This window comes from Lontra canadensis, unplaced genomic scaffold (assembly GCF_010015895.1).
Source record: "Lontra canadensis isolate GAN:19392208 unplaced genomic scaffold, GSC_riverotter_1.0 scaffold97, whole genome shotgun sequence".
Lineage (NCBI taxonomy): Eukaryota > Metazoa > Chordata > Mammalia > Carnivora > Mustelidae > Lontra > Lontra canadensis.
This window is the reverse complement of record NW_022631091.1, coordinates 5,298,585-5,312,354: the sequence shown is the minus strand read 5'-3', so window position 1 is coordinate 5,312,354 and position 13,770 is coordinate 5,298,585. Positions and strand designations below refer to the sequence as shown.

At 52.8% G+C, this 13,770-nt stretch overlaps 1 protein-coding gene across 4 annotated transcripts in view; it reads left to right on the top strand.

The window, feature by feature from the left end:
- Positions 1-13,770, top strand: part of RPS6KA2 (ribosomal protein S6 kinase A2) — a 304,538-nt gene that overhangs the window by 256,581 nt on the left and 34,187 nt on the right. For all 4 annotated transcript variants that reach the window (XM_032837181.1, XM_032837184.1, XM_032837183.1 and 1 more), the window contains 2 exons: positions 2,934-3,004; positions 5,945-6,033. In XM_032837181.1, the coding sequence (XP_032693072.1) occupies positions 2,934-3,004; positions 5,945-6,033 (160 nt within the window). The remainder of the gene's footprint in view (positions 1-2,933; positions 3,005-5,944; positions 6,034-13,770) is intronic.

Genomic DNA, 13,770 nt, shown 5'->3' with positions numbered 1-13,770 from the left:
TCTCTTCAGGTTCGTTGGATCCCTGTAGACAGGGTTTCAACCCCAGCGCTGTTGAGGTTTGGAGCTGGACGGTTCTTTGGGTGGAGGCTGTCCTATGCGTTGTAGGGTGGGAAGTGGCATCCCTTCCTCCGCCCTGGCCCCAGCCCCTCCAGTCATGACCCCCAGAACTGTGCCCAGACCTCGGAAAGTTTCCCCTGGGGGGCAGAGACGCTCCCAGTGGAGAACCACTGCTTTAGATTCACCAAAACACTTATCTTCCTGGAAACCCCATAACCGCTCATGGTGCAGCTCCCCCGTCTCTTCAGGCCCCCACCGTGCACTTCAGTGCCCTACCTTGAGCTGACTTGTGAATGCGTCCCCTGGGGCAGCCCCGGCTCCTGGGGTGCAGCATGAGACGCCACGGCAAGCCACGGTTTCTATTCGTTTGCCCGGGAAACCTTGGCTGGTCTCAGTTCCGCCCAGCGCCAGACCGAAACTCTTACTATGTATAATGTCCCAGGAAAACTCACCAGAAGTGCCCTGATTTGCTGACGTAGTTAAATACTGAGAAGTTTCTTGTTGAGAAGAGTAATACTGAAATGACTTCCTTTGTCCTCGTGGGATGGGAAGGGAACCCTTCAAGGGGCTGGAAGTGAAGCCAAAGCAGAGAGACACGTGTGGGCTGAGAAGGTACGTGGCTTCCCCATCATCACCGGCGCCATCATCCTCATTACCAACTTGCACGTACGCCGCTGTGCTGGGTGTTCACAAAGGGTTCAGGATTTCCCACTGTGCTGCGTGGGGAAGAGCGACGTAGAAGGCAGGTGGGCGGGCTGGAGGGAGAGAAACACAAGGGATGGGCTCCTGGGCGCCGTAGTCCAAGCTGAGAAGCAATCAGTAAGCAAATGTGTGCGAGTTGCTGTTACCCGACGCGCAGACTTTAGGACGGGCTCCGTTTTTGTAGCACCGAGCAGCAGCTTCCTTGTTTCACGTGGCCTAAAAGGCATTTCCTTGAAACAGAATTTCATTCATAGTAGACTCAAGAAAGAAAGGACAGAGGGGGAAGAGGATAGACCCAAAATAGGAAGAGAAGGTTCTTTGCTAATACGATTCTGTTTTAAGAGGTATTTTAATTTCTGGGGTCAACTTGCAGACTTTCATCCTGTTTTCAGGACGAGCGGCTCATCTGTCAGAGCGTTCTGCCTTTCAGTTTGGTCGTGTTTGTCTGCTTTCCCATTCTCTCCGACTCTCTCGCTCCCAGTTCGTACGACTTACGTCTTGACCGATCGCCCGCGGTCTGTTCTGTGCGCCCTCATCGAACGAGTGAGCCCGGGACAGACACGCAGCGAGTAGGAACCTTTAAGTTTCTTTTAAAATGTTACTTTCCCAAAGCAAACCGAGAGGATTCGTAAAGCCTTAACCGCGTGCATTTCTTTAATTTGTGATTTGTGATTTCACTCCTGGTAGCGCATCGCAAGGACAGCTCCAAATCTTAGGAAAGCTTTTATGTACATTCCAGCCTTACTTACAATAGCGGGAAGTTGGAAGTGTTCTAAGTGTCCAGCAACAGATACATGTATTTTGGCACATCCACATAGAAGGTGATATGATGAAGACTTTATAATCAGTATGGGAAGTTTTTATCTTATTCTGTGAAAAGTGAGTATATAAAACCATGTTTAAAAAAAAAAAACAGCTTCAAGAAAGAACTAGAAGGAAATAACGTGTTAATTGTGGCTTTCTTTGAGTAATGGGATTCCGGGTTATGGTTCTGGTCTTTCTACTTCGATATGTTTCCCAAGATTTTCATAATGCAGAGGAAAAAAACTATAGAATAAATTTTAAAGGGACAGAGAGATGCCGTCAAAATCAAAAGTAAGGCAAATGTAGTAAGATCTTACAAATTCCTGCAGTGAAGTTGTTTTCTTATATGTAGACCTTTGAACAACATGGGGATGAGGGGCGCTGACCCCTGAAGGTCGTCAGAAATCCACGTGTAACTTTTGACTCCCCTCAAAATTAACTAACAATAGCCTGGTGTTGGCCAGAAGCCTTACAATAACATAAACAGTAGATTAATCCGCATTTTGTACATTTATGTATCACATGCTGTATTCTGACAATACGTAAGCTCTAGAAGAGACAGTGTTATTAGGAAAATCATAAAAGCAAATGTATTTATAGTAGAGGACCGCAGTTAGCAGAAGGAGACCCGTGCATACACGTGGGTATCTCACAGCTGTGCTGTTGGCGTCTGTGCTGTTCACGGCTCTGCAGTAATTTGGAATGACAAGAGGACACGGCCGGGGACCGAGGCTGTGGCCTGATTCAGTTAGATTTGGTGCCCTGTGTCCCGGACGGGGTTTGGTGGTGCTGCTGCCACGTTCCTTCCTTCGGGAGGGTCAGCGGTGCACTTGTCCTCAGGGGTTTTGTGTGAGAGAGAAGCCTCGCTCGGGGGAGGCTGGCCCTCAGTCCCGTCTTTACCACGGAGCCCATCCTGCCAAAGGTCCGCTTACTGTTTTCAGTGCGTGGCAGCCGGTATTGGAGATGTTTGTGGTGCCGTCGTGTTTTCACCAGATGCTCCAAACGGACCGAAGTCATTCTGCCCTGGTCCCCTCAACAGCACCCACCAGAGGAGGACGGGGTCCTCCACCAGCCCCGCAGAAGCTGCCCAGCCCAACCGCCATCCCTTCACCCACCCTCTGCCTCCGCAGCCCTCAGCCCCTCCCCCACTGCAGTCTCATTACTCCTGGTGTTTCCCGCCTGCCCGCCCGCCCCCTGAACTCGAGGCCGTTGCGCTCGCTCACGGACACCGCGCGTGTCGGCCAGCACCTCGGCTTAGCGCATCGGGATTGGGATAAATGAACTTCGGTTGCGTTTCGCCACCCGGGCTCTCTGCTGTTCCACCCGGGCAGTCTGGACCCTCACTCTCCCCGCTCTGTGTTGCTCTGCAGTTCGAGATGCTCACGGGATCGCTGCCGTTCCAGGGCAAGGACAGGAAGGAGACCATGGCCCTCATCCTCAAGTGAGTACGAGACGCTTCCCTTGCAGACCCGTCCAGTGCTCCTTCGTGGCTTCCGATATCAGAGCTTCCTTGTTGGAACCCCAGGTCCTCGAGTAGGCATTAGCAATCACCGTAAGAAGCATTCTTGGCGTTTAATTACAGTGGACAGAGTGAGTGCGATGGCCGAGGGGTCCTGATGACGTCTTCCACCACAGATAACATTTCCCACCAGTGAAAACTGCTCACGTTGTCCAGTGCAGGGATTTTAGGTGTGGTGATTAGTGACCTTCACAAACAAAGTACAGATTCAGAAGGGCAGAAGGAATAGGGGCTCCAGAGAGAACGAAGGAGGGGGGTCCTCTTTCTTTCTCTACCTCTTGACCCCATTTGTGCAGGTACCTGAGCCCTCTTGCCTGACGTTGGCAGGAATCATGATGCCCGTGTAACAGAATACAAACAAGTTTTCTGTTCAATTCTCAGGAAGAATCATATACCATGTAAATGCATTTTGCTCTTAGAATTCTAGAAAGAAGCCTAAACCCCATGCTGGTCTCGCTATAACACCTCAGATGTGAGCATGCTCCTTCTAAGCGCGACGTCGGGGGGAAAGATCTGGGAGGAGGAAACAGGAGCGTGGTGGGAGTAGGGCTGCAGCTGGGGAACAGGGACACCCCAGCTCCAGATCGAGGTCCCCCTGCTGTGCGAGGATGTGGACTCCTGCACCGGGAGGACACGCCATAAAGCTACTGGTCCTCACAACCAGCTCTTTCAGACACGGCCGATGGATTTTGGGAAAGCAAGAGGCACCTGAAAAGCTTAAGCTTTTTAAACCCCATTGTTTACATGGAAAGAGAGAAGTTACTGCAGGAAACCCCACAGAGAGGATTTGATCAGTGTCTTCCGGTATCACGTGACCCTTGTTGGACCAACACATGTATGGCCGCAGTCTGTTGTCTGGTGTGGGCTATCTCTGTTTCTCTTAATGTTAAGGGGGAACAAGATCTTTACTTTTTCTAAAAGTAGAATAATTCTCTGGAGCTAATCCCAGGTGTGGACTCCTGACTTGCCAGTTTTCACTTGGGAGCAGATGAGCGCTTCTGAACCAGCAGCATGTGGCCCCATGGGTCCTAAAGCATGATCGGAGGACCCCGGGGGTCTGACACGCTGCTGGGGCCTGCACGCTCCTCCCGGGGCTGCTCCAATAGCTCGGCTACTGTAGGTGATGCTGCTGTAAACGCAGGGTCATCTACCCCTCGAGTTAGTGTTTTCGTAATCTTTGTGCTCAGGCACACCTAGTAGTGTCATTGCTGGATCACAGGGCACTTCTGTTTTTACCTCCTGAGGAACCATTTTCTAAAGTGGCTGCACCAGCTTGCAGTCCCAGTAGGGCAAGAGGGTTCCCCTTTCTGCACATCCTCCACATCCTTGCCCACTTGCTGTTTCTTCTGTTTTGGGTTTTAGTCTTTCTGACAGTGTGCGGTGACATCTCACTGTAGCTTTGGTTTCATTTCCCTGATGATGAGTGATGTGGAGTATCTTTTCATGTGTCTGTCCACCATCCTGCTTTTTCTTTGGAAGAATATCTATTCATGTCTTCTGCCCATTTTTTTAAATTGTCTTATTTGTCTGGGGTATGTTGAGTTGTATCTGTTCTTTGTGTATTTTGGGTACTAACCCTTTATCAGATGCGTCAGTTGAAGACGTCTTCTCCCATTCCGTAGTTTGCCTTTTAGCTTTGTTGGTTCTTTCCTTCGCTGTGCAGAAGATTTTTGTTTTGAGACAGTCCCAATAGTTTATTTTTCCTTTTATTTCCCTTGCCTTAGGAGACACATCTCAGTGAGTCAGAGCTTACTGCCTGCACTCTCTTCGAGAATTTTTTATGGTTTCAGGTCTCACATTTAGGTCTTTCATCCATTTTGAGTCTATTTTTGTGTGTGGTGTAAGAAAATGGTCCAGTTTCATTCTTCTGCATGGTGCTGTCCGGTTTTCCCAATACCATGTGTTGAAGAGATGGTCTTTTTCCCAGTGGGTATTCTTTCCTGCTTTGTCAAAGACTAATTGACCATATAATTGTGGGTTTATTTCTGGGCTTTCTGGTTTGTTCCATTGAGCTATGTGTCAATTTTTGTGCCAGTACCATACTGTTTGGATGACTATAGCTTTGTAATATAACTTGAAATCTGGACTTCTGATGCCTCCAGATTTGTTCTTCTTTTTTAAGATTGTTTTGGCAATTTGAGGTCTTTTCTGGTTCCACACAAATTTTAGGGTTTTTATTCTAGTTCTGTGAAGTCCCAGATTTTTCTTCACGGTACTGCAACAGATTGAGCAGAGACAGATAAAAGGATCTGGCTGTTGAGCACCTGGTGCTCATTTGGTTGAGTGGTAGTCTCTTTGGTTTCAGCTCGGGTCATGATCTCAGGGTCCTGGGATCAAGTCCCACATCGGACTCTGCGCTTAGTTCTGAATCAGCAAAAGCTTCTCTCTCCCTCTGCCCCTCCCTGCCCCCCTGCACACACATGCTCTCTCTCTCTCTCTCAGATAAGTCAATCTTTAAAAAAAAAAATGTATCTGGCTGTCTGTCATTTAACCCAGAAGAGATTCCCAAAATGTAAACAATAGCACTCTTCTGGCCAAAGCCTTTGTTGTTATTTTGGAAAACATAATTCAGTTCCATTAAAAATGTTACTTACGTTAATGGGATTTTTATTGTTTATTTTTGATGTTTGTATTATTTTTAAGTGAATTATTAAATAGCTACTATACAAATTTCTCCCGTAGAACCCACATAAACAGAAGCTCTTTGATGCCCTCCATGACTTCTAAAGTGTGAAGGAGCCCTAAGACCAAGAGTCTGGGCGCTGCTGCTCTGGGTGTTGATGCGGACTGAGCGGGACCCCAGAGTGCCCCAAGAAAACTCTGGTCATCCTTCCCATCCCAAACTCCAACTCTGTTTTGCAGAGCCAAGCTGGGCATGCCGCAGTTCCTCAGCATGGAGGCCCAGAGTCTGCTGAGAGCCCTATTCAAGCGGAACCCATGCAACCGACTGGGTAAGAGTCCCATCACCCCGTAGACGGCAGGGGCTGCCCGCCACCTGCTCCCCTCTTGTCTGGCTACAGGTTTGTCCAAGTTCACTGAAAGCGAAGTTCCTGAAGCAGGGGTACAAATAGTGTCCTGTGTCCCTGCTCCAGCGATCTCCAAAACCCAGTCGCTGGCCAAGTCCTATGGGCTCTTTTCTGTAAGTCACTGTTTCTACATAAAATGGTAGCACTTTTCACTTCCCTTTCAGAACCCCATAAACTAAGGACAGAACAGCTGAAAGCTGATTCTTATTTAGTCCCTCTTAAATGAGTAAATCTCAACATATATTAAAATCAAGATTTACATGAATGTTAACTAAGTACTAACACATTTTCAAAATAATTCTTTGCAAAAGATTCCCCTAGTTGCTTTTCAGTGGTGTTTCTCCTCCAAATGAATTCTTGCATAGATTGCCCATGAGTCACCCCAGCTGCTGAGTCGTCCTTGCCCACTCTCAGGTCCTCACTTCTCGTCATCACAGGTGCTGGTGCATGTGCCCAGCATAGTGACATTAGGTCAGTGATGCGGTGGAACCTTCTGGGCGGAAGCAGGTGCCGCACAGTGTGTGGGCTATGTGGGGACCTGGAGAACAAGGACACAGACAACGGGTTTGCCCGCATGGTGGCAAACACTGGCTAGCGGAACAGAGAGTGTGGGCCCCCCTGCTCCCCGCCACCGTCGTCGTCACCAAGACAGCAGATGGGGCGACATTTTAACACTTTGGCAAAACCCATCAATGCTTTAAACTGTATACAATGCTTTACCCAGAAATTTTACTTCTAGAAGTCTATCGAGCATGTAAGTTACACATGTTAAAAAATGCTTGTTGATGATCTTTCTGTTTAGCAAAGACCTGGAGATAAGGTGACCGTCCGTCAGTAAGGACACAATTGGGTAAATTATGGCACCTCTGTACCAGACGTAGGGCACATTTAACAGAGTAAGCAGGGGGCACCTGGGGGGCTCAGTGGGCGTCGGCCTCTCCCTCTCCCTCTGCCCTCATTCATGCTCGCTCGCTGTCTCTCTCTCAAATAAATAAATAACTAAATGGGACCAGCTGTCCCCCGGTGTCTCCACCGTGACACGGGTGACATCTCGGCTGGGTAATTATTTCTCAGGGAAGACCATCTTGGACTGTAGGATGTCAGGCAGCATCCCGCTCTCTCCCTAGATGCCTCCCTCCCCACCGTAGCAAAGCGAACTGTGTCTAGATGTGGCCCTGGGTCGGTGCCACCACTGACCCCTGGAGACCCACTGCTCTGTTAACCCCGCCTGGGGAGATGCCCAGGATGGAGCCAACCACATTGATGAGTTGCTGCAGAGTCTAAACGGATCCCAGAGCCGGTGTCTGCCAGGGGGTGTGGGGAGAGCTCCGTGGGCCCTGCTCCGACAGCTGCCTCGCACAGCCCCCCAGATGTCATGTGTTAAAACGACTGCTGTCAGATGACTCTGAGCACAACCAGCCCGTGCGATCACTGCACACACCTTACAGGCCGCCCCAAACAGAGCCCCAGACACCAGGCCCTAGAGGCAGGGGCCGCTCACTCTGGCCAGAGGCCTTCTGTGCACAGCAGCTGTGGTCACTGGGCTGCCGAGCCACCAGGGGCCAGCAGGGATGGCAGGGAGCCCTGAGGTCCAGGCTGGGGCACATGGCAGTCTCCACTGGGTTTTGCTCCACACTGACATTCAGAGGCTGATCAGGCGTATGTGGGTTTGAGTCACGATCTGGAGGAACCTTGAGCAAAACTGAATTCCTCCACCTTGCTGTTCCCGTGCACCTCAGCAAAGCCCCAGATGGGACCTAAAGCCGCCAACTAAGAATCATCCCAGGCCCTCCCGTCCTGGCTGACCAGGGCGAAGCCAGGGCCCCGATTCTGAATGACCCAGCTCTAGCAGGTGATGCACCACATCCTTGGGAACTCCCCTTGCGTGGTCCCTGTCCCTGTGTGCCCCACAAACAGCAGCTCCAGACAGCCAGAAGGGTCCATGCTCTCTCCACATCGATGGTCTCCCTGTATCTGCCATGGGGCTGCCGCCAGCAAGGCCCCCATCACCGCAGAGCCACCCTGTCCTGCGGGTGAGGGTCACGGGGACAGCAGGAGAATTTGGCCCCAGGAGCACAGATGGGGAGTTGGGGGCCTGCATCAGCCGCTCCGTCCGGGTATTGATGTCTTGCTGCACTTTTATTAAATCCCATGGAGGCTGGCCTGGGGGCTCCCCAAGAGAGAGCAAACCCTCCCCTTCATCGCTGTGCTTTCTGGGGAGGAGGTGGCCGCGCTTCTTAACTGTGAGAGGGAAGCAAACAGCAGATGTATCCCTCAATTTCGTCTGTTCACCATCACTCCCTCTAATTCGTCTCTAAAAGCCACACCAAGATCCTAATTGTTTGCCAATCTCTGATCTGACTCTCCAGATCGTGAATGAATTGATTACCTTTCATTACTGTCTCCGTCCGAGTGGGAGTAACTCCGAGATACTCCCTGTGCAGGGCCAGCCCACGCTGCCGCTTGGCCCGTCTTCACCTGCAGATTGCCTGCTTCCGAGTCTGGAGTGCACACAAATGTCATTGCGAGTTGTTTCCACTCGTTTCCGGACCGCCCCCCCCACCGCAAGCCCACCCAGTCGGAGTCCCCGTGTTGTTTTGTTGGCCTTCCTGATGCTGGGTCCCAACACCTGGGAGCACCTGTATTTTGATTCTGTGACTCCTTCCCCAGTGCTCTTCTCCCAGCCAGCGTGCACACGGCCTCTCTGCACAGCCAGGGGCGGCTCTCCTGTTCCTCTGCCCCAGTGGTTCTTTAACCAACCAGCTGAACAGCTTACTCCTGTTCCCAGGCCTCGGTCCCCCAGGGAGGACGGTGGTGTGCATGGAGCACTGCACTAAGAAAATCATTATCTCACTGAAACCCTCACGAGAGGCTTCCAGGTAGGGAAAGAGAGACACTCAGATTTGCTCATGAGGGAGGTATACCTGTAAGAATTACTTATAGTTGCAAAGCACAGAACACTTAAGTAACTTTATTTAAGTCAACAATTGAATTTTTCAAACTGTAGTCCATTTTTTTTTACAGTTGCAAGTCACATGCAGTACAGGGTTAAAAGCATTGACTGGGCAGCCAAACCATGGTTAAAGCCCAGATCTGCTTATCTTTTTAGTTCACCATCCTTAGGGCATTGCTTTTCATCGTCATGAGTGGTGCCTTGTGATCACAAAGTGGCTGCCACAGCTCCAGATGTCACGTTCGGTTGAAAGGAGGTAATGGATAAGGGCAGCTGTGTCTGCCTCTCTTATCAGGAAGGCAAAGCTTTCCTCAAACCCTGGGACCTCCCCATACTTCTTGCTGACTGGAAACTATTGAATGGCACTTATAACTAAAAGTGGGGGAAAAGTATCAGGATTCAAGGAATGGGAGATTGGAAATGGTTGTCTTATTAGCCAGCCTCCCCGGTCAGCTGCGGGGGTATTCAACAAAGATGAGCATGCTTGAGTGAGGTTTGGTGGCTGGCCTGCCTTCCCCCAGCACCTCCAACCCCGTTTCTCACTCCTCTCCACGGACCTTACGGACCCGTTAGTAGGGAGGAGAGGGAGTGTGTAGTATGTAATCTAGAAATAATACACACCTGCATGGGGCTCGCCCGTGCTTTCTAGGCTCTGGGTCTGGCGACACAGTGGAGCACAACCATGGTCCTCCTTCTCACGGGGCTGCAGTGAAGCAGAAGAGAGAAACTGGCGTTCACCAAGGAAGCAGCAAATGGAGAGAGAGAGGGAGAAGGCAGAGCTCATCGAACAGGAGAGAGGCTTGCTGGGACGTGGACGATGGCAAGTGTGGTCCAGGAGAGGGGGACTCGTGAGGAGCCTCGGGAGGCAGCTCTGGGCCGACGGGCCGAGGACTGCATGCTGCCTGGCACTTCCTTACGAGTGACCTCAAGCAGATGTATGCCCCTCTCTGGGCCGGCTTCCCTGTCTGCAAGCTTCGTAGCACGGCCAGAAAGATGGAAAGAGCTGGAACCGTGCCTGACGTGCAGGACACAAATCCACACAGACGTGGAGAGAATCGGTGCGCCCGGGGCCGGGGTGGGGGTCGCATGCGGACTGCTTGGCCTCACTGCTTCCCTGCACGGCGTGGTCAAGACCAAGTTCTCGGCCCGCTCAAAGCGGTCCTCAGAGCCACCGCCAAGCCAATGTTTTAACCCCTGAGTGAATGAAATCTTAAAAGGACCTACTTCAAAATGGTGGAAATAACGTGTGGATACCGAGTAAGCGGTGGGGAGGTAAGAAGCAGACCTCGTGCTCACGTCCCCGGTGGGACGGCCCTACATGACGGCGTGCGGTCGGGCGGAGCTCGGGGGTGCAGGGGCGGGAGCGGGAAGCGAGCTTGTTCGGAACGTGTGCCCCGAATTCAACGTGAGCGACGCCTGGCTGCCTCCGCCGGGGGGACGTGGGACTCTGGATCTCGGGGTTGTGAGTTCAAGCCCCACATTTCAGATAGAGGTGACACTTAAAAAAATTAAAATTAAAAATTGGGAAAAAAAAGAATTTGTAGTGGATGCCATGTGGCCCAGAAACAACAGCGCGAACACGTCGGTGGCATCTCAGAGGGCCCGGGAGTCAGCGTTCCCAGCGCCGTCTGTGGAAATGAAGAAACTATGAAAATGTCTGGGGCAGATACCGAAGCCTTTTGAGAGTGATCTACTGAGAAGGTAGAAGCCAGGTGACGACTGCCCCCCCCACCCCAGTGAGGGAGGTCGCCTTGGTAGGGCTGTGGAACACCGGGCAGACTGTCATCAGTGCCGCAGGGCAAACCCCCAGCGCAGGCGGGGGACACGCTCACAGACGTGCGCGGACGGAAGCGAGTCCCGCTGGACGTGAGGTGACGCCCACACCACCGTGCAGAAGTGGGACACGTGGGTCCCCGTGAACCCGCTCAGGGATAGTCCCATCTGCAGAGGGACTGCGGGGACAGACGTGCTCTTGCTCCGCAGAGTGTGAGTTTTTGAGCCAGCCGCTCCCTTGAACTTTTTAACCCATCTTGACCTGACATTGGCGGACTTCATGAAGACTCACTGAGCCTAATAAGAGACGAGGATCATTCTTCGGTTCTGGACGCTGCTGTCTGTAAGTACCTGCCCTCGTCCACTCTGTGCGATCCAGACGGGTCGGACCGCACGGCCCCAGCTGTGATGGAGGGATCGGCACAGCCCTCCCTGACTCTCCTCGCCCAGAGCTCTGCCCACTGGCACCCGTGTTCAGCTGACAGAGAAAGGGGTCATCAGTACAAAACAACCCGCTTACCTCGTTTCAGGGGAGGATAAGTAACACTGGAATCCAAGACAATGCCCGTGTGTGCCCAGGAAGGATGACGTAGGCCTTAAAGAACTGTGTGCAGAAATTTCCCTTCTTTTTCACATTTTCTCCTTTTGGAACGCCTCTAATTTTTGAGTAATAACCGAAGTGCTAATTAATTCACTGTCGAACATGCCATGTGGCCCAGAAACAAGCCTCAAAGCACCAACCTCACTCAGCAGAAGAAAGAAGCTGCAAATAAAAACGCACGGGTGAGTCGCTGAGAAACCAGCACGCGTCGGTGTGGAATTTGGAGTTGCACCAAAAGCTCCATTTCCTTTGCATCTCACTGGGCTTAAATTGCCCCAATAATCAATTGCCCCATTCGTGCAAATGATGCATGAGGATGAAATGGAACGGGTGCAAAATGCATGTGGATTCTCCGGAGACGTTTAGCCGATGGGTGGCGTGGCCAGTGTGTGTCCCCTTGGGCTCTGAGCGTGTGCTCGACCCACCCACCTCTGACAGACCCACGGTGCTTCCAGAAGCACCAAAAAGAGCTAAGATCGGAAACAGGGGTTGAGATTGGGAACTTTAATCCTCGGGACTAGGAGCATTTTCCCGTCCAGAGCTCTGGTCTTCAGGAGGAGGCCTGCCCACGGGACGGGCTGAAGGGGGGACCATGTTGGGAGTCAGGCTGCCGACTCATTCTCCACGGTTCCCGAGAGCGTCTGCTTGGGTACCTCTCATGGGCTGCTGGCTGCAGGGTTCAGATCTCAGAACAAAGGGGCCAGACTGGGAAACCCAGAGAAGTCCTCAGGAGGAGGTCCTCGCAGGATAGAACGCGTTTTTCTCTACTCGTGCCAAACCTTCTGATACCAGATGCATGGGTTTTCCACACCCACAAATTCTTCACTTCCCAGGAGACACCAGCTTGGGTGTCCGGCACTAAGCACCCAGGGTTGGCCTAGACCCGGGCTCTATCCCACCGCCCAGGGCATCCCCTGTGATTCCGACCAACCAGCTAGAAATTCGGAGTTTCCAAGACCCCTTCTTTGGTTCTGATAATCAGCTGGGGGAGGCTTCCCCGTCTCCCACACCTTCCTGCTCCTGGTCCCTCCCATCTCAGCCAGCAGCCACCAGCACCCACCTTCCTGGGATGCAGGCTGAACAGGGAGCCCGAGACACCAGGCCTTGACCTACAGCGGGGCTGGGCTTACAGAGCCTGGGGTGCAGTACCGGGAAGTCTGTGTCTCACAAACCACGTGACATGGAACCCTTGTCCTCAGACCCGAGACAGGAGCTGGCTTTAGATGGCCTGGCCCATGTAGCCCGTCTCTCTTCCCACATCCCCGGGCCCCCTGCCCCCTCCCTGGCCCACTGAGGCTCCTCTCCTGCCTTCCCATCCTGGAGAAAACCCAAAGCTCTTAGGGCCTGAGAGTTTGGGTTCTCCTGAAGTAACAGACTTCCTTTTAGAGCAGTGTTAAGTTTACAGAAAAATGGAGCAGGAAGTACAGCAAGTTCCCTCGTACCGCCCCCCCCAACCCCGGCGCCGGGCCCCAGGCAGGTCCCCTAACCCAAGCTGATGTCAGTGCGCGCCTTCATTTTAACGGATGAGCCCCCGTTGGCAGCGTCCGCGTCAGGCCTCACGCTGCCTGTGCAGCTCCCGCAGACGTGTCACTATGTCGCCACAGCGGGCAGAGCAGGTTCCCTGCCCCGATCCCTCCGCGCTCTGCAGGCTCAGCCCTCGCCTGCTCCCCCGTCCCAGGATTTAACGTAAGCAGCAAAGGAAAGAGAGGCCGGCACAGTGAGCAAACCCAGCAGAACTATTTACGCGCCGTCTCCGGGGGCCCCCGCAGCCGCAGGTGTGGACACCAGTGTCTCTCTGGGTCCCATCCTGCTGTCTGCCCCTTCCCTGCAAACCAGAGCAGCCGCCTGACAAGGTGCTCCGCACTGCAGCCTGCCCTCCCCCTCCTCCTGCACGTTCCCCCCCTTCCGGAAGGCCAGCCTGAGCTAGCATTCGTGGGCTTTGATGGGGCAGCTGGCAGGGGCGGGGGTGCTGGACGGCTCGGTTGGTAGAGCATGTGACTCTTGATCTTCTCAGGGTTGTGAGGTCGAGCCCCATGTCGGGGATGTGCCTACTTGGAGGGAGGGATGGATGCCCTCGTGCAGCTGGGCTGCGATGGCCTCCAGTGTCCCCCTCCAGCTTCCCTGGCACCCCCATCCCCACAGCGGGAAGCTTCCAGCCTGCCCTGCCCCTTTCCGTGGCGCTGTTACAGGCCTGCAGGGCAGAACGTGGCTTCTGTGGGCTGTGAGGCCGGTGAACAGGGGCCCTTCCCGCAGGAGGAAGGCCTAGGGAGGTGCTCTGAGCACCCCCAGCCCCTCAGGCTGCTGTGCAGAAGCTCTCAGAGGTAATGGAAACAGG